At 48.6% G+C, this 23,607-nt stretch overlaps 10 protein-coding genes and 1 non-coding gene across 11 annotated transcripts; 4 read left to right on the forward strand and 7 right to left on the reverse strand.

The window, feature by feature from the left end:
* The first annotated feature begins 1,316 nt into the window (after positions 1 to 1,316).
* FOXG_12388 (uncharacterized protein) lies at positions 1,317 to 3,567 on the forward strand. The gene is made up of 4 exons (XM_018392155.1): positions 1,317 to 1,499; positions 1,549 to 1,855; positions 1,909 to 3,175; positions 3,226 to 3,567. The coding sequence occupies exons 1-4, from the start codon at positions 1,343 to 1,345 to the stop codon at positions 3,382 to 3,384; spliced, it is 1,890 nt and encodes a 629-aa protein (XP_018250959.1). The 5' UTR covers positions 1,317 to 1,342; the 3' UTR covers positions 3,385 to 3,567.
* A 373-nt stretch (positions 3,568 to 3,940) lies between these two features.
* FOXG_12389 (uncharacterized protein) lies at positions 3,941 to 5,710 on the forward strand. Its single transcript, XM_018392156.1, has 3 exons — positions 3,941 to 4,324; positions 4,383 to 4,952; positions 5,004 to 5,710. Exons 1-3 carry the CDS (start codon positions 4,082 to 4,084, stop codon positions 5,517 to 5,519), a joined length of 1,329 nt encoding a protein of 442 aa, XP_018250960.1. The 5' UTR covers positions 3,941 to 4,081; the 3' UTR covers positions 5,520 to 5,710.
* Positions 5,711 to 5,810: 100 nt separating this feature from the next.
* FOXG_20732 lies at positions 5,811 to 5,901 on the reverse strand. Its single transcript has one exon. It is a non-coding gene; the product is annotated as a tRNA-Phe (tRNA).
* A 225-nt stretch (positions 5,902 to 6,126) lies between these two features.
* Positions 6,127 to 8,053, reverse strand: FOXG_12390 (MFS transporter, SP family, general alpha glucoside:H+ symporter; the record flags this gene model as incomplete). Its single annotated transcript, XM_018392157.1, has 5 exons — positions 6,127 to 6,825; positions 6,880 to 7,186; positions 7,243 to 7,491; positions 7,544 to 7,801; positions 7,859 to 8,053. 5 exons carry the CDS (start codon positions 8,051 to 8,053, stop codon positions 6,245 to 6,247), a joined length of 1,590 nt encoding a protein of 529 aa, XP_018250961.1. The 3' UTR covers positions 6,127 to 6,244.
* A 782-nt stretch (positions 8,054 to 8,835) lies between these two features.
* FOXG_12391 (uncharacterized protein) lies at positions 8,836 to 9,495 on the reverse strand. Its single transcript, XM_018392158.1, has one exon. It carries the CDS (start codon positions 9,398 to 9,400, stop codon positions 9,026 to 9,028), a length of 375 nt encoding a protein of 124 aa, XP_018250962.1. The 5' UTR covers positions 9,401 to 9,495; the 3' UTR covers positions 8,836 to 9,025.
* Positions 9,496 to 10,160: 665 nt separating this feature from the next.
* FOXG_12392 (uncharacterized protein) lies at positions 10,161 to 11,624 on the forward strand. The gene has a single exon (XM_018392159.1). The coding sequence runs from the start codon at positions 10,293 to 10,295 to the stop codon at positions 11,556 to 11,558; it is 1,266 nt and encodes a 421-aa protein (XP_018250963.1). The 5' UTR covers positions 10,161 to 10,292; the 3' UTR covers positions 11,559 to 11,624.
* A 775-nt stretch (positions 11,625 to 12,399) lies between these two features.
* FOXG_12393 (uncharacterized protein) lies at positions 12,400 to 13,563 on the reverse strand. Its single transcript, XM_018392160.1, has one exon. The coding sequence runs from the start codon at positions 13,393 to 13,395 to the stop codon at positions 12,643 to 12,645; it is 753 nt and encodes a 250-aa protein (XP_018250964.1). The 5' UTR covers positions 13,396 to 13,563; the 3' UTR covers positions 12,400 to 12,642.
* A 1,171-nt stretch (positions 13,564 to 14,734) lies between these two features.
* Positions 14,735 to 16,272, reverse strand: FOXG_12394 (uncharacterized protein). Its single transcript, XM_018392161.1, has one exon. The coding sequence runs from the start codon at positions 16,095 to 16,097 to the stop codon at positions 15,090 to 15,092; it is 1,008 nt and encodes a 335-aa protein (XP_018250965.1). The 5' UTR covers positions 16,098 to 16,272; the 3' UTR covers positions 14,735 to 15,089.
* A 1,645-nt stretch (positions 16,273 to 17,917) lies between these two features.
* FOXG_12395 (uncharacterized protein) lies at positions 17,918 to 19,856 on the forward strand. Its single transcript, XM_018392162.1, has 3 exons — positions 17,918 to 18,261; positions 18,321 to 19,301; positions 19,361 to 19,856. Exons 1-3 carry the CDS (start codon positions 17,982 to 17,984, stop codon positions 19,747 to 19,749), a joined length of 1,650 nt encoding a protein of 549 aa, XP_018250966.1. The 5' UTR covers positions 17,918 to 17,981; the 3' UTR covers positions 19,750 to 19,856.
* A 1,050-nt stretch (positions 19,857 to 20,906) lies between these two features.
* Positions 20,907 to 21,486, reverse strand: FOXG_20733 (uncharacterized protein). Its single transcript, XM_018401038.1, has one exon. The coding sequence runs from the start codon at positions 21,398 to 21,400 to the stop codon at positions 21,098 to 21,100; it is 303 nt and encodes a 100-aa protein (XP_018250967.1). The 5' UTR covers positions 21,401 to 21,486; the 3' UTR covers positions 20,907 to 21,097.
* A 155-nt stretch (positions 21,487 to 21,641) lies between these two features.
* FOXG_12396 (uncharacterized protein) lies at positions 21,642 to 22,530 on the reverse strand (the record flags this gene model as incomplete). The annotated part of the gene is made up of 4 exons (XM_018392163.1): positions 21,642 to 21,751; positions 21,801 to 21,936; positions 21,985 to 21,997; positions 22,052 to 22,530. 4 exons carry the CDS (start codon positions 22,528 to 22,530, stop codon positions 21,654 to 21,656), a joined length of 726 nt encoding a protein of 241 aa, XP_018250968.1. The 3' UTR covers positions 21,642 to 21,653.
* Positions 22,531 to 23,607: the final 1,077 nt, after the last annotated feature.

The following is a 23,607-nucleotide window of genomic DNA, read 5'->3' on the forward strand; positions in this document are numbered from 1 at the left end:
TCTCATGGTCTCGAAGATGCTGTCTTTGGTGATTACCCTCCCGAGGAACAGCAGACTATGGATCAAAAGATCAGGGCGGCAAAAGCTGCCGTCTCCATCCGAGGTAACTGCACTGGAGAAGCACTTAGTCAACTAGTCGGGATTGAGAATCCCCAGGAGATGTTCAACCTTCTCCAGGCCTATTGTATTGGCACGGGCCCAGTTCTTCTGCAGACAACACTTTACCAGTTCATCCGGATCAAAACAAGCTCTTACGAGACAATTCCACAATTTAATGTCGACTTTGAACGACTCGTCAAACTTCTCCTCGAGCAGAAAGAACCAATCTCAGATACCCTCAAAAAGGTTGTTTATCTGACTGCCTGCGAGAACGAGTACCCCGACTGGACTGCCAGACACAACAACTAGCTACATAGACTGGTTCGATGGCTGACTGCACACCGTGCCCATGTTGAACGTTGATGTGCCAAGTAAAGGGACATTTTTCATACTGTGCTTTCCGCTACTGAACAGCCTTTGCTACGTCGGCATGGTGTTGATTTCCTAACTGGGTAATGGTAGTCGCGTTCAGTTACTTCGCTTATTCAGGTGGGGCCTACAGCGCTGTGATACACTACAGTTTTCCGGTATTTTCAGGGCCAAACACACCGGCATGTTCTTCAGAGGACCTTTCGTAACTCCAAGTACTTTTCCATCAAAAGAAAACGGAATCTCCTCTCAATGAGGCGCATAACCAATTTTCATATAGCCCTAATATATATCCGTATATGCGAATCTATAATTGATGATGGTAAAATCTGAGATGCCGTTCTAGCCGTGCGCCGGTGACACAATATTTCGCCAAAGTGGTGTTAGACGCGCAGAACCCACTGATATGGTAGGAAAACCGGCTCTCCTTGCTATTGCTATAGCAAAACAGCAAAGATTTGCGAAATACAGAGCTAGAATAAAGTTAAATCTACTCCACTGCAACGATCGCTATCGTCGATGCTAAGATGCAGGCTCTCTAGACGAATCACAACGTTGTTTACGCCAGTCTTGTTCAACTTTTTCGCACCTTATTCGGAATCCCCGAACTATTCTTTACTTCCTCTCACGAACTACCTGGTAGTTCGGCGATTGACAGTTTGCGCATTAATAACTCATCACCCACTTCCCGGGCTGTAACGTGGGATCGGGGCGGCCCGACTCCGACATCGTGGCCAACAATGCTGGCTACTCCTTACCAAACCCGTATGTCAAACCAACAGATCCCAATGCATTCAAGAGTGGTCGCTTGGAACATAGATAACCCACAGGAGGTCCTCTTTTTATGTAATTTGTCGATGATGTGAAGATTGAGATGATGGCGACATCACTCCAGGGGCGAAACATGTTGTTGCAAAACCATCATAAACAAGATGTCAAGCCCGTACGTTTCAGCGTCTCATCCATTCGCCAAGATCCCAAAGCCCAGGTAACCTATTTCGTTCGAGCGACCAGCATCAGCTACAACATGGGTGAGTAGCCTCGGTCCAAGTCGAAGCACGACTAATGAGTTGTTGTTAGCAACCTCAGTTGAGGCTGCTCAAGACAAGAGCCTAGCACTCGACCCCGAGGCCAATGCCGTGTCCCTATCCGATAGCACCTCGGATCGATTACCCCCGACCACCGAAGAGAAACAGAAATTACGGAAAATAGCAGGGCGTATACCATGGGTTTCATATCTTCTGTGCATCGTTGAGCTTGCAGAGCGAGCCTCATTCTATGGTTGCAAGACAGTCTTCAACAATTTCCTCCAGTTTCCGCTGCCAAAGGGAGGCAATGGAGCCGGAGCTGTTGCTAAGAACGACCCCAACGGCCATGCTGGTGCTTTGTAAGTTGCTTCGATATGTGACTGAACTATTGACTGACCAAGCTCAATGGCAGGAACCGAGGCTTACAGTTTGCCTCGGCCATGGTTCTCCTGTTCAACTTCCTTGCCTATGTCATCCCAATCTTCGGTGCGTGGCTCGGCGACACCAAGACCGGCCGTTTCAGAGCAATTATGTATGGAGTCATCATCGGCGGCGTGGCACACGTTATCATGGTTGGAGGCGCAGCTCCCGCTGTTCTCAAAGCCGGCAACGGGCTTGCGCCATTCATGGTCAGCTTCTTTCTTCTCGCCATCGGAGCCGGTCTATTCAAGCCTAATGTCGTTCCTCTCATCGTCGACCAATACACCGACCAGACAGAATATGTCAAGACACTCAAGTCTGGTGAACGTGTCATCGTTGATCCTGAAACCACTATTCAGAGGATCATGTTGATCTTCTACATGTGCATCAACGTTGGTGCTTTCTTCATGATTGCTACAACTTACATCGAGAAGTATGTCGGCTTTTGGCTTGCTTTTCTGCTCCCAGGCATCATCTACATCCTCTTGCCAGTGCTGCTCATGTGGCGATACAAGACTCTCAAGCGCGCACCGCCTCAGGGATCTGACCTTAACAACTTTTTCAAGATTGTCGGGCTAGCTATCAAAGAGAACAAAGGCAGGGTCTGGGCCAAGAACTTCTTCGAGTCAGTCAAACCATCGGTCCTTGCTGCGAAGGGCAAGACAGTTTCTTGGGATAGTCAGGCAGTAGAGCATGCTCGCAGAACCCTCTCCGCGTGCCAGATCTTCCTCTATCAGCCATTATTCTACCTCAATAACGGCGGTGTTGGTACCGTATTGTCTAACCAAGGAGCGTCGATGACTACCAAAGGTGCACCCAACGATCTGATTCACAACTTCAATCCACTCACACTGATGGTCTTCGCGCCCATCATGTCGTTTGTTCTTTACCCTCTCTTGAACAGACACCACATCAAGTTTGGCCCCATTAGTCGTATGACTGTCGGTTACATCTCCGCCATCATCGGAAGCATCGTCGGTGCAGTTATCCAGTGGAGGGTCTATAAAACATCACCTTGCGGATACCAGGCTTCAACATGCGACAGTGTGTCCCCCGTTTCTATCTGGTGGCAGCTACCTACTGTTATGCTGGGGGCTATCGGTGAGCTCTTTACCGCAGTCACGGCATACGAGATGGCATATGCAAGGGCGCCTGAGGGTATGAAGTCTACTGTTGTCGCGATCAACTTGGCTATGCAGGCTCTGTCTTCGGCGTTGGCTCAGATCTTGATTCCTTCCATCAAAGATCCCAATCTTATTGTAAGTATAACTGTCCTTACTCTGGTCACTCGCTAACATAGTCTTCACAGTGGGCCTGGGCTGCTCCTGGAATTGCTCTCTTCGTCCAGACCATCATCTTTTGGGTTCGACATCACCATGTCAACGATGAGAAATTCCTGATTCGTGAGACTTTCGAAGAAGAGGGTCCCTCCGTGTCGGAAAAGAAACAGGGTACTTCAAAGGATTAGAGTGCTGGTGAAGTTCAGGCCCCCTTGAACTTCCTCAATTCGTGATAGCGGGCACGGCTTTCAATTTGACGGGACTGGCAATTAATAAACCCAGGCGGATTCTATACGTAAACGCATCGTTGCATCAAGCATCAATTTCTCACCATCTCATACTCTCCTGTGATTGATCAGGATGAAACTGACCACGGCTTCAGATTGAAATTCCCAAAAGTCACATGCATGTCGATAAGTCATTGTGGTAAGACAAATTCCCAGGTGAACTTTATTGCATCTGTAAATGACTAGATACGAGGCTGCATCATGCCTTGAGGCCTGCTGACACTAGTCATTCCAGTTAGCAAATGCCGTCGGACATCGGATGTCCTTCGGTGCGTCATATCCTTGCAAGCTGAGCCTGCTGTGACTCTTCAAGTATCAGTGAGACTACCTTAGTCCTGATAGCTCGAAAATGGAAAGACAGCTTCCTACTAGCGTCAGCACTTGTCCGTTTAGGGTCAACGAAGTCATCAGTCGGCTTGACAGTTACGATCCAGTGCAACGCTCTGGGATCTCCTGGGAGATGGAGTCCGTAGGAGTATAGCATAGTATTTCTCATCCGCTTTTACTATTTAAGCAAGATGCATTCTCGCTAAAAGAGTAGTCGTGATAGAATCCAGGGCAACTTACACTCCAAATACAACATCTCGCTCAATTCAACATGACAACCACGACACCATCGCTGACTGGCCTCGCCGAAGCTGCGTCACAAGCAGCAACAGCTTTGGCAGCGAAGCTTGAGAAAGGCGGATATTCGACTCCGTCCTTTGTACAAGATGGACTTGCCGACTACCCAAAGGATCCTGAGATCATTGGTCTTCGAATGCAGTTGCTCGATGCCACCACAGACCTCTACCGCCTTGCTCTTGGGCCGACTGATTCATGGTTCATGGGTCCTCTGCTTGTTCGTGGAGTCCGCCATGTTCAACTTAAGTAAAGCAGAACTGATAGTTGATATACAGGCATTCCATGATGCATCTGTCACAAACATCCTGAATCAATTCAACTTCTGGAACGCTGTACCAATCGGGGGGTCGGCAACATATGCTGAAATCACTGCTCAGGTTAACCTTCCAGAAAGTATCGTGCGCCGCGTCCTCAAGTATGCCATCTCAATACGGATCTTCTCCAGTGCCAACGATAAGCCTGATAGCGTTTGTCATACTTCTATATCTGCTCTCCCTGCCCGGAACCGGCTGTATCAGAATTGGCTCCGACATCTGTTAGAGGAAGCCGGTCCCGGGTCGCTTCACGTTGCAGAGTCACTCAAGAAGTTCAGCAGCGGCAAACAGGAGCCCAGTCAGGAACCAACTGAGAGCGGCTTTTCTTTGGCGTATATTGACAAATTGGACAAGCCTGAAACGTTCTGGGAATATGTCAACCGCGAAGTTGAAGGCAAGCCGAAAGGTTGGCGCAGTGCGAAATTCGCCGAGTGCATGCAAGTAGCAGCATCGGCCTCTGTCATCAAGACTGATGACTTGTTAAAGTCGGCTTATGACTGGAACAAGCTTGGTGAAGCTACCGTGGTCGATGTAAGTCACTGAAAAGAGCTGCGCTGGCTCAAGTATACTGACATCCCTCAGATTGGTGGTTCTAGTGGTCATGACTCCATCACCATTGCTCAGGCGTTTCCCAACTTGAAGTTCATTGTCCAAGATCTTCCTCAACTTCAAACCTCTTTCGATGAGCAACTACCTGCCGAGATCAAGTCTCGGGTCAAGTTTGAGCCACATGATTTCCTGCAGCCCCAAAACACCCAAGGCGATGTTTATATGCTCAAGATGGTTCTCCATGACTGGCCTGACAAGTATGCGGCAAACATTCTCAGGCATCTGGTACCACACCTTGAGTCTGGTTCACGAATCCTTCTTGTTGAGGCCGTGGCTCCTCCGGACACAGCCGCACTTCCGTTCGCAACGCTGAGCCATATGCTCAATGCTGCAGACATGCATATGTTGCAGTTCTTCAACTCTCGGGAGCGCAACTTGCAGGACTGGACCAATCTGCTTGCAAAGGTAGATGAGCGGGTCACTCTCACGTATGTATCTGAAGTTCCTGGATCTGTGCACCAGTTCCTTGAAGTTGGACTTCGAACATAGAGACCAATGGACACAGGTTCCCTAGCACGGTATCTATTATAGAGATCGATTGAATGTGTTGAATATGTGGAGACGTGTTGAAAGCCCTCCCTTTTAGCAGTAGATGAGTTCAGAATCATTATCCAAGTCAAGGTGTCCCGAATAGTTCAGGTGCTGTCAAGTAAAAAGAATGCTGACTCGCGGCGGGGAGGTTGGTGGCTAGCATGCTGTGATGAGGAAAAAAGAACGATTCTAGGTTATTTTGTCAATATACAAAAAGTGAAAACCCATTTCTGGGAATCAATCAGTTGATGCGGTTTGTGTGGATCGAACACACGACCTTCAGATATCGGTGATGAAGTTTAACTTCAGTCTGACGCTCTCCCAACTGAGCTAAACCCGCGACTTGCGATTATGTCATCGGGTATGGAATATGAATATATGATTGTAAGACTTGGCAAGAAAGCACCAGTTGCTGTTGACGGAAGGTGTCCAGACATGTGATCACTAGTCTATAAGAGTTCTGACAAGAGATTGCTACTGTCGCGAGTATGGCTGTTTTAATAGTAGACCAGAAATCGTTGGGAAAACGTAACATCATACAGAGACAATGGCCAGGCATGATCATTTCGAAGTTTAAATTCTTTTCGGCTAATTTACAAAGTCTATGACATAGGTGCTTCAAGTTGAGCTACCCATCGACATACGCTGCATAACATCGTAAACTATGGACCTTATTTCTGTCTTTACTCGTTGTCTCTGACATCGATAACAGTTGACTTGAACTTCCTCGCAGGAATCTTGCGCTTGAACAAGATATCAGTCTCCCGGTATGATCGATCCTTGAGCTCAGGAAGGAAGAAGTAGGCCGAGACGAAGCAAACAACTGCAGTGCCTCCCCAGACATAGCCGCACTTGCCACCAAGATTCCATCCGGTAGGGTTCAGGAGTCGTGAAGCCAGGTAGATCATAGGGATCTCGGCAATGTAGTAGGCAGCACGACCAACACCAGTGCTCAGAGCACGAAGTCGGATAGACGAGGTCTCGGCGATGATTGTGTATGAGATAGGTCCGAGACTACCAGCATAGACGAAGGAGATCAATATTCCAAGCACAGCTTGTGTATAGTTGGTGGCGGTGGTCTGGTGGATTGTGGCGACGATGCCGAGGATGAACAAGAAGGCGACATTGACGATTGTTCCCCAGAGGTAAATAGTACGGCGGCCGAAAGAACTGGTGATGGGGAGAGACAAGATGTTGGCAACGAACTGGAGACACGAGTTGACGAGGTTAAGCTGGAACGCACGCTCAGTTGAGACTCCAGCTCCTGGACTTGAAGTTAGTAAAGCGGTTTGCGGGAACATTCATGAGTGACACTTACGTTCGAAGAAGAAAGTGGCTTGGTTAGCGATCAAGTTACCAGCAAAGTTCTGCGACGCGTAGATCAAGCAAGTAATGATCGTTCGTCTCAAGTCAGTACCCTTGACAAGGTCAAGCAGAGAAGGGTTACCGCCCTCCTGCTCCTCAATCTCAACAGTACGTTCCATCATGGCAAGCTTCTGGTGAGCTACCTCCTTGTCATTACTTCCGAGGCGCTGGATTGAGCGTAGTGCCTCCTCTTTGCGCCCCTTACGAATGAGCCACCATGGAGACTCGGGGGAGAGGAACACGAGAATCAAGAGAGGTGTCTGCAGGCAGAATATCAGAGACTGAGGATGATTGACGAAGTTTGAGAATCACTTACGGGGAAAAGCCATTGCAAGGCGAGAGGTACACGCCAAGCCCACTGATCATTCCTCTTATTGTAGGCATAAGTAGCGCCAGCCACGATGGTGGATCCAATAGACCAACTCATCTGCAGGGTTGCTGTACAAGCACCACGAAGGGCAAGGGGCACGATCTCGGAAGCATAGGCAGGGGAGTTAGCGATGAAGAAACCCCATGGTACACCTTCCAAGGCTTGTCCGACGACAAGGAGCTCCAACGAGTTGGCCTACAAATCTGGTTAGACGCCGGCTGGGGACTGGGTCAGGTTGATGACTTACAAAAAACGAGATGAAGATGGTCGCATTCATGAGCATCAGAGCAAAGATTGTTGTCCATCGGTAACCGAACTTGTTGGTGATAGGTCCGGCAAGGAAGACACCCACGAAGGCACCACATTGTCCTGCTTGGAAGAGAGCACTCTGCCATCTTGTTGGGATGGTCCAACCTGAACCCTCGACGTGAACTCCGTAGTGTTTCTGGAAGGCGGGAAGAGCGACAAAGTTTCCGTTCAGGAACATATCGAACGATTCCATGACCTGGGTGAACAAAGGTCAGTAGCCATTTAGAAATGAGGACTCTTGAGATTTACTCACAATGGTAAAGCACATAATGAATGCCCAGAAGCAAGCCCATGGATGGGCCTTCGCGGCAGCCCAAACGCCCTGCTCATGCTCGCGCTGTTCAGCATCGAAGGCATCATGCATAAGATCATTGTTCTTCAAGACTTCCTTATGGTCGAAGTCGGTATGACCGAGCTCCTCCTTTGGCTTGAGAACCTGTTCAGACATGTTGATAACTGGCCTGCAATTGCATCTGCCAAGATAGTGATCGGAAGCCAAGAAAGCTGGCGACGGTTAAGGTAATTATACATAATCTCTTAGGACGACTCTCCGCATTATGGCCCAAACCTTGTCTGAAGCATATACGTGGAGTTGTGGAGCTGTCCGTAAGATACTGTCGTTACTATTCTTCGCATGCTATAGGTGCGCGTAACGTTGACTCGGCAATACGGCAACGGGCAAGTTCCGTCACCAGCTATTCACGAGCCGGGCTGATCCCCGTAGCGGCTAGTGTACGGGTCCTGCGGCTCTGATCGACCAACGAATTGTTTCACTAGAGATTGGGGATTACTTCCTCAAGGAGAGGCAAGAAAACTTAGGACCTCTTTTCTCAGTGATAAAAGATTTAGGTACGTTGAGTATATCTTAGCAAGCCTTTAGACCAGCTCATTTTGGTACCCTGATCTAACGTCAGAAGCTTTCTTGCTTCCTGGGGTTCTTCACCGGCTTCGAAAGCGTGTGACATTCATGACGGGCCGAATGCAACGAGAAACCATTCCGTTGATAGCTAGTCTCCGCATGGGAAGAGCATGCGGGGAGAAGGTTGGAGAAGGCCTTATCCCCATGGGCATTGGGGTAATTCTCCACTATCCTGCGCAACGTAGCATCTGGCCTCGGCTTTTGTGGTGTCACTCTGGTCCTACATAAAGTGTTGGTAATTTTCCTTGGATGGATTTGGGCCTCTGAAGTCTCCACGGACCCCGTGGGGGAAGTAGGTATTGGAGAATAGAGGGGCATGCTCTGTGCGGGGTGGATTGAGGTAAATTTCTATAGCACGATCATCATCAGGAATGGGGCTCGTCTCGGGCTTCTCTCCAGATCAGCCTGAGAGTTCTCCGAGGAATATGTCATAAATCTTTCCTAACTAGCATGAACCTTGTTATTACATCAGAGCTGCAGCGATGAAGCCAGAGATGACATTTACTGGCCCTTGATCTCTTTCTTCCGAGCCTTGACGTCCCCCTTTATCCCTTTCACCAATCCCTTGACTTCCGATTTGAGCGCTTTCTTATCCTCCTTAGAGATTTTACCGGTCTTTTTAGCCGTGTATAATTCTTGAAGAAAGCCGGTCACGATTGTGACTGCGGCTTGAACCGCGCATTTGGCACATTGATCGCCGTGCGTTAGGCTGTCAACGGCGTCGGCGAGACGTTGAAGTTCGGCTTTGGAGCGGTTTTGGAGAAGTCTGTCGAGATGAGGGGTCTCAGATTGTCCGTGGACTTGGCAGTCGTTGGGGCTTATCGATACGGATGGAGTTGGTGTCTTGATCTCCGAATGAACCGGTGCTGAAGTCATGATTAAGATCGAGCAGCTTATAATTCACTAGTAATTCAGCAATGATTAAATTATGCAGAATAGTAATTCTTTAGAAACTTCAAGATAGTCTGTCCCTTTACTTTATATGCTTACAATATGTGTTGTGTTATTTGTCGGTATTTTACAGTGGCAATGGCGGAGCAAGCCTCCCCGTCCACTACCGAGATCACCGAACGGAGATTTTACAGACCGGCCAGGGCTCACAGCGGCTGTAGGGTAGCAGACGCCGAGATGACAACTCGAAGGTGCAGATAGCTCCCAGTTTTTGTTAAAGAGCATATACATATTTGAATTGCTATCTCACAAGGCATAAGAAAATTAAGATTGTCTTTGGTCTAGAGCTTATGTATTTTGTATTGCGAAGCGAAAAGCCTGCTCCATTGGCAAAACAGTTCGTGCATGTCGAACGCCGGGGGGACGCTGCAGGCACACAAATTCCATCCATACCATTATTAAAGTAACTCAATTAACAAGTTTAACCCACTTTCCGCTGATTACATGCTCACAGTATCGTTTATGCATTGCGATTTTACTACGAGGCAAGTATTGTGACTCCCACCATCGAGATGACTTTGTTGTGAGGTTCAGTGCCGCATAGCCAGCTCTATGACGCAATGATTCTGCCCTAACCAACAGCATCGTCGCTACTCCCAGGTTGTAGTGCTGACTACAGTAGTATAAAAATGGACTATTAATATAGTCCGTTGTCCGCTATCTACATTTCCATTGTCCGGAATGCGATGCATCTCAACAATGGGAAATAATATTAAAGCTGGAAATAAGTGCCAAGAAAACGTGGGTGGGATGCATTCTTCATTTCAGAGTCAAGTGAACCATCCGACGATTCCGTATTTCCAGCCGCTCCAACCAAATGTCGGGTCTCAAAGTCCTTGTGTCGGGAGCCTCAATCGCAGGCCCTGCGACAGCGTACTGGCTCGCTAAGGCCGGTGCGAAGGTCACAGTAATTGAACGCTTTCCAGCTCTGCGTACCGGCGGACAAGCCGTTGACATTCGCATTGCTGGTGTGTCTGTTATGCGAAAGATGGCTGGGTTGGAAGCTGCTGTGAGAGCTAAGTCGACGCAAGAAGAAGGTATCAGCTTCGTTCGCGAAGATGGTACGCCTTACGGAGTTATCAGACCAACTGGGAATCCGGACCAACAATCGCTTGTCTCGGAGTACGAGATCTTACGCGGGGATTTATCTAAGATTCTGTTCGATATGACAAGAGGCAACAAGAACATCAACTACATATTTGATGAGCAGATAGCGTCGATGCAGCAAAGTGAAAAGATTGCCGGCCCTATCACAGTCACGTTTACAAATGGTACGGAAGCTTCGAAGTACGACTTGGTGGTCGCTTGCGATGGCGCGACGTCAAGAACGCGTGCATTGGGACTGGGTTGTAATGGTAGTGATCAAATCGTCTCAACCAACTGCTGGTCGGCCTACTTCTCGATATCCCAGGATGTCCTCAACGGTAGCAAAATTGGACAGGGATTCAACGCGGTAAGAGGACGCAATATCAGTATTGGCTCGGACCCAGAAGGCTTCAGTCGCGTTCTGCTCATGTGCATGAATCCGAGGGATAAGCCAGAGAGCGCGGTCGCGTTTCGGGAAGCTTCAGCAAAAGGGAACGACGCACTCAAGAAATACATTGCGCAGCATTACAGTGATGTCGGATGGAAAAGCAGCATCGCGTTGAAGGAAATGATGAATTCTGAGGACTTTTACGCGAGTGAAATTGTACAGGTCAAAACACCAACATTGTCCAAGGGACGGTTTGTCCTGGTTGGTGATGCAGGATACGCAGCAGGTCTCACAGGCGGTGGGACGAGCCTCGCTCTTGCAGGCGCCTACATCCTGGCAGGAGAGCTGAGCAAACACAAGGGAGATATCACAGCTGGTCTTCAAGGCTACGAGCAACAGATCAGGCCTTTGATCAATAAGATGCAGATGATTCCTCCGCTGATCACGACAATTCTAGCGCCGCAGACGGCTTGGGGTATTTGGCTGCGCAACAATATTTTCGCGTTCGTCGCGTGGACGGGGCTCGTCGAGCTCGCTCAGCGGTATATTGGCGGTGGCTTTGGCGATGCGAGAGCATTTCCAATTCCGGAGTATGATTGGGAGAATTGAGGCATGAGGTTAATTGCAGTTTCGCCGTTCTGGAGATAATTGAAGATTCCGCTTTGAGATATTGACCACTTGGTTGAGGTGACTGACTGTGTTGGAGCAACGCGTCTCATGTCTGGTTGACAGTAATCGGAGACACATTGCACCGATAGACATCATCAATGCACCGACCGCGCTATGCATAAGCTGACGAAGATTAATAAGCTCTTGTCATAATGAACGAGCAGTTGTAAAAAAGCGAGCTCTCGCATAATAAGTTGTGCGAGGTTATGTTCTCTGAATTGTGCACTGCACCGACACCAGCCCCTCCAATTTCCAAGTGCAAGCCCAGCGGTTGTGCACTCGGGCTCTAACAGATCCAGGAGCTGTACGGAGAGCCATAGAGTCACGGCGCGAAATTTCAGTCTTTCGCAGGGAGCACGCGTCGTTGAGCCCCTCCGCATGCCACACGCTCGACGCATCTGCACTAACAATTTCCTTTCGCGTGCCCAACGTCTCACCCCTGAACTGCTTGTGCGACTCTGTCTCTGGGCTGCCAGTGACTTGCAATCTGGGTGCACCCGCCATGACCCCACCGCAGGATTTCGCAAGCCAATTGCCCAACACTCGCTCTCTTCTGTCATGACGCGCCAAAGGTTGGTGGTCTGACTCTGAGGCATCAAGAGACTCGCACAAAGTCGACTGGCCCAGATCACTCAAGCTGCAAAGCCTCGGCCGGATCTGAGCCGCATTCAGTGACGTCAAACCATCCGTGGAGTATGTTTTCTGTACCCATCGCTCGTAACATCTGTCAACCCACGAGCCAACAATAGACATAGCACATCACATAAGCATCGGATAAAGATCTTACTGGCAAACAACTTTATGATTCTTTGTCTAAGATGTACTCTAGCTCTTTGCATCAAAGTACAGTAGTAACTACCTATCAATATTACTAAGGGAATGTCGTAGCACCAATGTGCGATGCCAGGTGATGGAAATACGGGAAGTCTTCCCAGTAGACTCAGGTATTCGGAATCCAATTGAGAGTAATGAAATTTTTGCTTGATGTGTTGTGTTTTAACATTGACGTGCGTTTTTGACAAATTTAAGCAGTATCAGCATCGTAGTTCGCGTCGTCAAAGGAAGGATCGTCAGAGTTGAGAGGAGCATCGGCATCAGCAGCACCAGTGCCTGCAGGGACAACAGTAGTCGAAGAAGAAGCGGCCGATGATGTAGCTGCTGATCCAGTAGCAGTGGTAGTCGCTGCGCTGGTTGGGATACTGGTCGGAATACTGGTAGGCGCAGCGGTGGCGCTTCCAGTGGCGCTGGCGGAAGCTATGCAGGCAGTTCTGTCAGAAGCACAAGATGTCTGAGTGGATCCAGACTTTCTGCGGCATACGTAGTAGGCGTAGTTGCATCGTCGGATGCTCTGCTCGTTTCTCCACCACTGAGCAAGACCAGAGACGGAGGGTCGAGAAAAGGTGCGAGTAGGAGGACCGCCGGCACTTGAAACAGTTGTAGTAGCTGTCTGAGCTGATGTGGCAGAGCCGGTAGTAGAAGGTCCGCCCTTAATGCATGCTGCGTAGTTGGAAGCGCATGCTGATTGGTTGGACGAGTTGGTGATCAAGCAGTTGTTGTAAGTGCTGATGCACTTGTTGGCGTTGGAGTCCCTGAAGAGCCAGGTTGGCAGGAAGGGCAGAGAAGACATGGCTCCTCGGCCGGGAGCCGCAGTTGTCGAAGATGCAGCAGCAGCAGTGGTGGTGCTGCTGCTGGGCTTTCTACCACCGGGTCCGTTTTGGGGGTGGGCTGCGACAGAGACTGCAAGGGAGGCAGTGATGAGCTGAAGAGTGACCTTCATCTCGGAGAGTAAGTGTTGTTTACTTTGTAAGTGAATAAGTTGAGTTGTTCAAGGAGTGGTTATAAGACAAAGATTGTTGTTTGAGATAAATGTCAAAGAGCTTTTGAGTGTGAGTGAGTGACTGAGAGAGTGCATTCCCAGGGAACGGGGAGGGAGTTATATACTGTTATCATCATACCTTGCATCCATAACCATCAATCTTTGCCTTCGAGTCCAGACTTGACGATACCTGACGTAGTGTCAATCTTTCCACGTTCAGGCACCACATTGTGGCTTGCTCTCATTCCCCGTCGGCAGCCACCCCGCCACTGGCCTGAACCTTATCGACGAATATGCAAGGTCCAGATGTCATATATTTAGAGTTTCGGGTAATTAGCACTCTCTATACTTTGATGGTCCCTGAATCGATAACCGATCAACGTAATTAGACTCGGGGCGGAATTCCTCAGTGCCTTTTCAGGGACAAGTTTACTTAGTCCCTTTCGCTTTCCGGACCTGTTTCTCAAATACTGAACCCTCAATCTCAGGACCCCTCATTCCATAGCTAGGGCAAACAGGGCCTCGATTGGGTTTTGAGTAGAATCATCGACGATGGACTGGGAATCTCTACTGGTATTGCGTAGTTGGATGGCTGATCTACCCCCAACTATATCATCATCATGTCCTACCATGTTCCCGAAATGCCCGGATTTCAGCTTCATTAACCTCATATCTTGCCACCACTGTGTTTGTCGATGGCACCTTTATGTCATTTGTAGATCCTTTGCTCTCACCGTCCCAAGCCACTACAGACTCTTGCTCTCGAAGGCTTCCACCGCAAGAGACCAAATGATTACAGAGACAGCCCCCACCAGGTCCAAGTGTCGGCCCAGCCCGACTGGGCCAGTCGGCAATATGGAATAGCCGAGACATGTCGACAGCATTTGGGCCAGGCTAGCCAATCTATCCCCGCCTCAGTTCCATTTCCGTCTTCGGGCTCTCGCGAGTTGGTGCCGAAAACGGGTTAGAAGCAACTGTCATCCCCCCAGTCCCCAAGCTTTACAGTTGTCGCCCTCAAGAGTTGAAAAGACGCCTCTCCAAGCTATCCTACCACTTCCGACGCTACATGGAAGTGTCTCGGGTAGGTTGCCTCGCTTGATCTTGGTCTTCTACCACGACTTAAGAAACTTCAAAGGTGATGTGAGGCGTCGGTCTTGCTTCTGATGAGTTTTTCAACGTGACGAGGTCTGTAGTATCAGATCAATGTTTGATGATTGATCATGGTAATCTCAGAGAAAAATATCTAGACAGCAATAATGTGATTGCCAACTCGTGATTAAGATCTCTTGTTCGCATGATTCTCATGTATATGGAGTTCCATGTAGGATGGACCATGGATTGCAGCTTGATTATGTATTGCGCCGTGTAGAACGTCCTAGTATCGGCCCCTGATAATGACCTGAAAGATAGCAGGCGTTTGAATCTTAGAGAAGAGCTGTTGCATCCAGTATGCTTGGGATCCTTCCCTTGAAGACTTATAGCCACTTCCTCAAATGTGGCGTAGTGGAATATCGCAAAGTTCAGTAAACTCGAGCTTAGAAACATCTTACTGAATTGATTACCTTGTGCGACTCTGTAGACCTGATGTTGAGTTCGATAACCTTATGATATATCTTCCACTACCGGTACATTTGGACCCTTAGTCATGTGCCCTACTACTCTTGCTCCAACCTGAGTCTCCTGGAATGCAGAAACTTATAGTCTGGCATAGCGTCTCTCACCCATCGCTCAAGCTTTTGCGCCCCTTCTTCGCCAAACTCGGCCTTCCACTTGACTACCTCCTGATCAATATCAACTTTCCCAGCTACTTTACTCTGGTCAATCGTTGTACTAGCGTTGATAGAGCTAAGCATCCTCTGCTCCACGTGGCTCAGCTTGTTCAGTTCTTCCTCTCCTGCCTTATCCCATGAGTAGCGGACTTTGCTCTCGTCAAGACCTGTCAACTGTGCATACTTTCCTACCAGTTGAGGGCATGTCATAACATCGTCGGCATCAATGACGATAGGCCAAATACTGTCGTTCGCAAAGTGCTCAGAGAAGAAGTCGTACAATGTTCTGTGCCACTTCATAGTGACTTCTGCTGTCATGGGCTCCTTTCTTGGGCGCTTGAAACCCTCCCATTCCATCTTGCCGAAACATGTGCGGTACAAAGATGGTATCATCAGAGCAGGGTGGCGGATGAGAAAAGTCGGATTCCACGTCTTGAGAAACTCATCTGGAAACAGTGTGAGATTGAGTGGTGACCGAGTCGGTTGAGTGATGCCCATCATGGGAAGTGGCACCGCCTCTTTCTGAGATCCCGTTGAGCCATTGACATAACTATCCTCGCAACGAGGATGGTTCAACATGATAGAGTGTTCCTTTACATAAATAACCTGACCTTCCTTCTCGGCCGCAGCGATATAATCTTGGAATCTTTCTGAGCATTCCTGGATTACCTTGTTCACTGTCGCACTCTCTTCCTCCGTCCATGTGTCCATAGGCTTCTCAGCTACCAAGAAGTGCTTGGGCAAAGATGGAAGGAAGAAGTATCCTCCGTGGCTGGCAGGACGTACGTTCTGGTCGTCGAGGTTGAGCATCTTGACCAACAGGTTGGAGGCAGTACGAGGAGACGTAAGAAGCCAGTATCGAGGGCGTTGAGGAGAGTTTGCGCCTTTAGCCATCTTCCGTGATGTTACTTGAGGAATTCTTAAAGAGGTAAATTAAATCGAGTCAGCTGAAGCTTAGAAGATGAGACGTATTTGATGCTGATTTAAGAGTATGAGAACCTGAGCGAAGGATTTAAACTGAGTTGATGGAACGATTGACGAAGTACTTATAGTAAGTTGAACTGGCAAGGTCGCCTACTTCCTGATGTCACAGATACATACAAGGGTGTTTTCGGTTGTCGGTCGCTTGGCTCGTCGCTCCGGGCCGTCGCCATGCATACGAGGTGGTGCTAAGTGGGTTCAGACTTGAAACCGGCATTGGTTGATCACTTGAGACATTCATGCGAGACGCTTCTACGGCAATTCCAAAATGTCCGATCCGAATGTGTAAGCGGAGGATTTGTTTCCCTGTCAAGATCTTCGTCGTAGTCTAGTAAAAAGAGAAGATACGCGAAACTCAGTCGTTTGTGTTCCGTGACACGAGCAACTGCAGGCCTGATATGGTCACTGGTCCCCTTCTTTATGCCGTCCTGCACGCCAGATCGTCAGGGGCAAGGCAAAGTGCAAGACAGTCCTTCTGATCTCCAAACGCCCGCCACAGCGCCATTGCTTGCTGTGAATATTCGGAACTTTCAAGTGCGAACCTCCAGGCAGTTATGTAATGATCGACAGTGTTATGCAGATACGGTTAAGGATGACTCCACTTTGCCAGCAACCCTCGAGTCAAGCAGACCGTATCGCGTGGCATTATAAAGAGCGACTTCCGAAAAATGATTCATCAGTCCAGGGAAGATTGCCGGCCGAGTGCCGCACCGCTCTTATCATATTTGACCTCGCGCAACAACGGCCTTTTTCAAAGACCGAAGACTGAGAGAAGTCCGAGTTTGATGACCTTATCATATCATGCACAACAAAAAAGCTCTCCTTGTCCGACTATACATATCCTGTGTAGTGTTGAGTGCTGCTGGTCCAAGTATACGGCAACTCGGGAGCCTGAGTCTATTTTCGCACCAATCGACTACCGACTTCAACGAGAGAAGAAGGATCGTTATTATCTCTGACGTAGCCATGTCTGTTTCGGTTGTGACTACCGGTCTAGAGGATTAATGATAAGACTTTCCTCTCAAGGTCATATCATCGTCTGAAGATTAGTCGAGCCTTGAATACTTGAACCTTGATTGTAACAAGAACTGCAAGAACGCTTATGGTGACTGAGTTTTCTAATAGAAGATACCGAGCATAATGTGATGTTCTGCACAGTCCTTGAAAACTTGATGCTGCCGTGGTCTCTGAGCCTTACGAAGAGACTCGAAACGAAGGACGCTACATACATTATGCTGGTCCGAAAACTTAGATCCCTCGTTGAAGAGAGGCATGTCCATCAAAATTTAATCTCTCATGCATAGTAATTTTCCATCCGCTGCTCTGTCTATAAGATCATTCGACTGGCGACGACAGCCAGTTGCGATTCTGTCCATGTCCGTACTTCCATGCAAAGAATGTCATACGCAGCAAAGCGACCTGTAAAGCAAAATGCAGAAAACGGGCCGGTCTGATATAGGCATTGCCTGCAATTCTTCATGGACATTTGAAGCTATTGTTGAAAGCGCAAACGGCGTTTTTGGCCTTCTCATCCTTGTGAGAATCGACATTACTATTTCATTTGTGGAACTAGTGATGCACCCTAATCTTTACATCGGTCAATTACTAGATACCGTAATTAGATGCGGTTCATAGCTGCATAGCATGCCAATTCGATAAATCTCAATCTCACGTCAGCTGTTCCTGCTCCGCCACTTGCGCGAATAGTTCTTATTTCATTGCGCACCATTAAGCTCTTTATTTCCACTCGACTTTCCTTATCAAAAAATCGATTCTTCCAACGACATCCAACTCACAATGGCTTCACCAACTTACGACTACATTGTTGTTGGAGGTGGCCTTGCAGGCTGCGTCCTCTCCAGCCGTATTCGCCAGTACGATGACGCAGTCAAGATACTCCTCATTGAAGCTGGAAAAGAAACGCGTGAGCGCTCGGATGTGCATAATATGCAGGTTTTGAACTTGGGCAGTGAACTGGACTGGCAGTATCAGTCAGAACCCGTTGAAGCACTCATGGGTCGACGCATCACTCTCAACGCCGGAAAGGGCTTGGGCGGCAGCTCCGCTATCAACTCAGGTGAGTAAATGATTCTTGAATAGCAGGTGAACTCGTTGAGTAACGGTTATATTGTGCAGGTGGCTGGACTCGTGGTGCTGCGGCAGACTACGACGAGTGGGCAGCTCTCGTTGGCGACGAGCGCTACAGCTACAAGGGCCAATTACCATGGTTCAAGAAATCAGAGCTCTGGTTCGATGACAAGAACCCAGAACAGCACGGCAAGGACGGGCCTATCCGTGTAACTTGCTCCAAGGCATCCAATCGCGTGTTCCCTCTTGCTGAGCAAGCCGCTGCTGGATGGGAAGAGCTTGGCGTTTCAACCTTGCCAGACGGCGATCAGAACACCGGGGACAACCTTGGGCGTGCTTACATCTGCGAAGCAAGATCTGATGGCAAACGCGAGTGGTCTGCCAATCAGTATTCATTGGATGGAATCGAAGTTCGTCTCGAGACTTTCGTGAACCGGGTCATCATTCAGAAAATACATGGGAATCTCAAAGCCACTGGTGTTGAGCTGGCCGACAGTAGCGTTGTCAATGGCCACAACATAATAGTCTCCGCTGGTGCATTCCGCTCTCCCCAGCTCCTTCAGCTCTCTGGTATCGGCCCGAGTACCCATCTTGAAAAGTTTGGCATTCAGCCGCTTGTCGATCTTCCAGAGGTTGGTAAGAACCTATCCGATCATATGATATTCTTCCAGCACTGGCGGCTACGTGACCCTTCTGCTGGACATACTATTGGGTCCGCCAATCCTCTTTTTCAACAACCCGAATACTCGCAAGGTGTACCTTTTGACTGGATCGTCAACACCGGTGTTCCCAAAGAGGGACTCGTTAAAGCTATTGAGAGAGATGAAGGGGCAAAGCCGAATGATTCCAAGCATGTTCTTCTCGCGAAAGATAGAACATTTATTGAAAACATCGTCCTGTTTGCCAAGCTTCCGTTTCCTGGCGTCCCCATGGATGCAAAGCATATTACTAGTGCGTTGGTGAGCTTTCTGCCTACCTCGACAGGCTCTGTGTCATTGAAGTCTGGGAAGCCTGATGACCATCCAAAGGGTGAGCAATTGTCTCGATCTTGTGATGTTTTCCATGTTCGTATCACTAACTGCAGGCAGTGAATCTCAACTATCTCTCCACTGAGGTAGACAAGTATGTCTTTCGTGAAGGATTGCGCCAGTTGACGAGATTCATGCTAGATTCCAAATTCAGTGATCAGATTATCGGAGAATCTATTCCCGAAGGACTCCCTGTGGAAGCTCTTGCACCGGATGATAGTGATGAAAAGTTGGATCAGAGGATAGCTATGACTGGCGGCACCTCGTGGCATCCTTCAGGTACTTGCTCTATAGGGAAAGTGGTTGATACAGAGTTTCGCGTCACAGGCGTTGAAGGACTTCGGGTTGTTGACGCATCAGTGATCCCTGTGCCACTGAGCGCACATCTTCAAGCCCCCCTCTATGCGCTTTCAGAGCAGGCAGCAGCTATTATCACTGGGAAGGTTTAGTTCAGTGCAAGATTGGCAGACATTGCAGAAGTTACTGATTGTATAATGAGTTATACGTGAAGCTTGAAACCTGATTCGACAATTGTGAGGAAAATGCAAAGTTGGACACATATGATCTTTCCTGGCCATGACCTATTCACGGGAATTTGCAAGTGCACTTGGCGAAAACCTCACTCTCTGCTATTACTGGCTAACATGAATTCCCATCTCGTCATTGTTTTGATGTTGAGGTACCAACACTGCGCTCTCTGTTGGGAAGCCTATGCCTCTGTAGAATCTGTAATAATTAAGATGTATTTTCCCTGTATAATCCGAAGTAGACGAGAGATTCTGAAACCATACACCGCTCCATAATCGGGGATGCTTAGGGTTGATATTCCATCTAATGCTTTTAGGTTGTTTACAGTGTTTGCATGGCGGGGTCCCTGCGCCAGGTGGCCAGTAGACAGAAGTTCGCACTGTAAGTCACCCCAACACACGTTTGCCAGCCAATAAGCCAATAAGACAAGCATAGACCGGGAACGCATGGTGGCTAGTATGTAAGAATCAAGAAACCCGTTTGCTGCATATCTCTGCTTTGAACTACTTATTATCCCGTCCATGTTGAAAGATCAGTATAAACAGAACACAATTGTTTTTCCAAATATCTATCAGGCGCCATCACCGCCCTTACTTGTCGGATATGAGGTGTTTAAATCTTGTGTGTATTTCTTTAATTTGCTAGGTAGCGGGGGTATCATTACCGGCTGGTATACATGGCCTTCAAGTCCAGAGATTGTCGGCCGGTACGGCCCCACTTTCGGACCTCCAATCTGGAGGTCCGAAAGTGGATACCGAAAGTTCCATGATACCTATTACACGGACGGTTTTAAAAACATCACTCTAAAATCTCGCTACTAGCCTAGGCCCTACCAGCCATGTTCCTCTTGAATTCACGCCAGATCCCCAGAGTTTGTTGATGGGGAAATAGTCATTGCTTGCGGCAGGAAAGGTACGTCAAATTGGCCGCTTGCTTAACATGGTGATCTCGTCATGTGCTATGAGAACATGATTGGAGGATTTATGTAAGAATTAGGCCGCACAAGGCGTGCCGCGTTGGAAATGATGTGGTATAATGGAGTCTGCTAACGCCTTGTCTACTTGGTACTGATGGAATCTTCGTAGAGGCCTTTGCCAGTTCCATAGGCCGTCAAGTTTGGCACCGAATGAGTTGGCAAGGTCAAGGCCCAGTGTATCCTGCGGACCTTGTGTTTAAATACAAAACTTATCTACCGGCCCTCCAGCTATCCTAATCTTACCCAGTCTGTAGCTAACCATATTGATTATTTTCCCAGCACAATGAAACAACCTAGATATCCTCTTTTTTATTCCCATAAATACACCTAGCACTCCCGCACATACAACTGATTGCCGTCCCCTCCCAGTACTCAGCACCATAATCAACCGTAACAGGCTCTCCTAGCGCGATGTTTCTCACAGCCTGGATCATGGCTCTCCACTTCCGCGACACCCTCATCGAGACGAATTGGACGTTGAAGTTACACGAGTGATTCATTTTCCGAGCCCAGTTTCCATAGATATGTGCGAGAGTTGTGATCACGACGAGAATCCTCGCCATGTTCAATCGCATCTCTCTCTTCAAACTGACCATCTATTTCGGAGTCATCATCGGGCACAGTGGAAGAACTTGTATCCAATAACGCTTCCAAGCGCAGCTGGTACGGCTCGGTATTTACGGATCTTGTTGGAGAGAACATGGACTTTTCAAGACCCTGCCGCTCTTCAGCAGCGACTTGAGCTTCAAATGCCAACAGAGCCTCCGCAGTACGTCGCTCTTCCTCAACTCGTCGGTCAACAGCTAGCCGCTCCATCTCGGCGCGGAGCCTAGCAAACTGCTGTTATACCTAATGTCCTGCGACCGAGACCTGAGCCTGGAAGTCCCGACGGTCGCTGGCGAGCTTGGTCGCGATTTTCTGCGTCTCGTTTCGGAAGGCTTGGACTTCTGTAAACCATTAGAGGGAGAAATGCTGGAGAACAGGTCGGTTACAAACCTAGTGGGATCATCGGATCTAGCAACATGCTGTCATCAGCTGGGATGGCACTCTGTGGAGTGTTGGAAAAGGGAGGTGCGAGGGAATGATGATTGAACTGTTGGGGGCGTTTGCTGCTGTTGGTGCCGTCGCTGCTCTAAGAGACTTCGCTTCATCGCATCGTCCAACTGGTCCTGGCTTTAACCTTGAACTTGGGGCTTGTTCAATAGTTAGCAATAGTGCAAGTGTCTGTTAGTGACTCTCATACCTACTCCCTGCATGGCGCTGGTGACTGCCCCGGCGCATCGTTACCCTCCCAGTCCATGAAGTCTTGATCATCGTCATCGTCATCAGCATCGATGACAATGACTTCACTATTGCCCTCTTGCGATAGCTTGACATCGCGTACAGCATTGTCTTGTCCACTGACATCGTTGACTGACTCTGCACCCACAGCACCACTACCTTCCAGGAAGTCTCTGACCAGCTCGTTCGACCAGAAAAGCTCCTTGCGACCGGTTTCGCTGTTCCAGAACTCAGTGGCCCTGCCACTTTTCACCAGCCCGTTGGGGGTATTCGTCAAACTGCTTAGGAGCTTACGCTTGAGGACGATACAAGGTGCCCGGGACAGTTGGTCACGGACTATGCCTATAGAGCTAACAAGGCGGCTCAAGGAAGCCTCGTCGGTGTTGAGGGTTGATTGGCTGTGGCGGCCATGAGCAAGCCACTTCGCCATCTTCACTCTGTCCATAGGTAACCAGTAAACCCTATGGTTGGAATGTTTAACGAGGTCTTCCAAGAAGACCCCGTTATATTTTCTCTGGGCATCACTGGACTAGCAAGGAATCAGTCATATTGAAAAGCGAGATAGGATTTTGAAGTGACTTAATCCTGTGATCTTACACATTTTCTTTTCGAAACTAAGGGTGGCCGTCTAAATATTAGAAAAATAACTTGTGTGGACGTTTATCCTACGATGTGCAAGGAGCGTTCTGGAGAGTTGAAGGGATTGAAAAGAGAGAGACGCCGAGAGCGCGAGAGACATGGCCCAAGGCGGTGTACGGTTGGGTTGAGAAGGACAAAGAAACAATGCATTGCGGTTGAGCCACAATAATGAAGCGGCATCTTGAATTGTGAGGAGAGATATGCACCTGTCAAAGAGAAGGCATAGAAAGAAATGAGACAGTCCAAGAGAATGTCCGACGCTTGCTAATGGGATTGCTCAATTGGTGTTCGAAGTTGTTAGGGTTGGTATGAAGAAGTCCAAGATGGAGCTATCTGGGATGATCTAAAAGGCTTGATGAAACGATGAAATTTCATAGATACTGAGTCTTACAAGAGTTGAGCATATAAGATATTAGCAGTATTAAAGGGGGTACTATCAGTATGTCTGTTCAACCACGATGATAAAGTCCCATCAAGCAGTTTGCTTCAGAAGGGATACTGGCAGCGCGAATAAGTCTGCATTCCAAAAAAAACATAAAAAAAGAAAAAACACACAAACACGGTCAACGGCAACCACATCCCGACTCCTTGACCTCGCATCAGTCCTTGGCATCATGACCCGGGCTGGCCACCCGCGTTGCCATGAGTGCTCAAGTGCCTTTTGCAAGCGCCAAGTCGAGACGAGGATCGTGGAAGCCGTCCCGGTGTCTGGCATGATCCTGCCAATCTCTCATCAACTCCCTGCTGCATTGCGCGCCATCCCCGACGAGATGACCCATGCTTCTAGGTTGAGAGGTGAGAGACTGCAGGATAAACTGGAGAGTTGGGGGTCCTGTATTCCTCACATGTCTTGTTCATGACCGGTGTGATGTCCCACATGGGC

This window comes from Fusarium oxysporum, chromosome 13, assembly GCF_000149955.1.
Source record: "Fusarium oxysporum f. sp. lycopersici 4287 chromosome 13, whole genome shotgun sequence".
Lineage (NCBI taxonomy): Eukaryota > Fungi > Ascomycota > Sordariomycetes > Hypocreales > Nectriaceae > Fusarium > Fusarium oxysporum.

Bases quoted from the DNA above. Each gene is read 5' to 3' on its own strand.
- FOXG_12388 (XM_018392155.1), top strand. From the start codon at position 1,343: ATGATGGCGACATCACTCCAGGGGCGAAACATGTTGTTGCAAAACCAT. The intron at 1,500-1,548 runs GTGAGTAGCCTC...AGTTGTTGTTAG, and splicing joins CAGCATCAGCTACAACATGG to CAACCTCAGTTGAGGCTGCT. The intron at 1,856-1,908 runs GTAAGTTGCTTC...GCTCAATGGCAG, and splicing joins AACGGCCATGCTGGTGCTTT to GAACCGAGGCTTACAGTTTG.
- FOXG_12389 (XM_018392156.1), top strand. From the start codon at position 4,082: ATGACAACCACGACACCATCGCTGACTGGCCTCGCCGAAGCTGCGTCA. The intron at 4,325-4,382 runs GTTCGTGGAGTC...GTTGATATACAG, and splicing joins GGTTCATGGGTCCTCTGCTT to GCATTCCATGATGCATCTGT. The intron at 4,953-5,003 runs GTAAGTCACTGA...GACATCCCTCAG, and splicing joins GTGAAGCTACCGTGGTCGAT to ATTGGTGGTTCTAGTGGTCA.
- FOXG_12391 (XM_018392158.1), bottom strand. From the start codon at position 9,400: ATGACTTCAGCACCGGTTCATTCGGAGATCAAGACACCAACTCCATCC.
- FOXG_12392 (XM_018392159.1), top strand. From the start codon at position 10,293: ATGTCGGGTCTCAAAGTCCTTGTGTCGGGAGCCTCAATCGCAGGCCCT.
- FOXG_12393 (XM_018392160.1), bottom strand. From the start codon at position 13,395: ATGAAGGTCACTCTTCAGCTCATCACTGCCTCCCTTGCAGTCTCTGTC.
- FOXG_12394 (XM_018392161.1), bottom strand. From the start codon at position 16,097: ATGGCTAAAGGCGCAAACTCTCCTCAACGCCCTCGATACTGGCTTCTT.
- FOXG_12395 (XM_018392162.1), top strand. From the start codon at position 17,982: ATGGCTTCACCAACTTACGACTACATTGTTGTTGGAGGTGGCCTTGCA. The intron at 18,262-18,320 runs GTGAGTAAATGA...TATATTGTGCAG, and splicing joins CAGCTCCGCTATCAACTCAG to GTGGCTGGACTCGTGGTGCT. The intron at 19,302-19,360 runs GTGAGCAATTGT...AACTGCAGGCAG, and splicing joins GCCTGATGACCATCCAAAGG to TGAATCTCAACTATCTCTCC.
- FOXG_20733 (XM_018401038.1), bottom strand. From the start codon at position 21,400: ATGGTCAGTTTGAAGAGAGAGATGCGATTGAACATGGCGAGGATTCTC.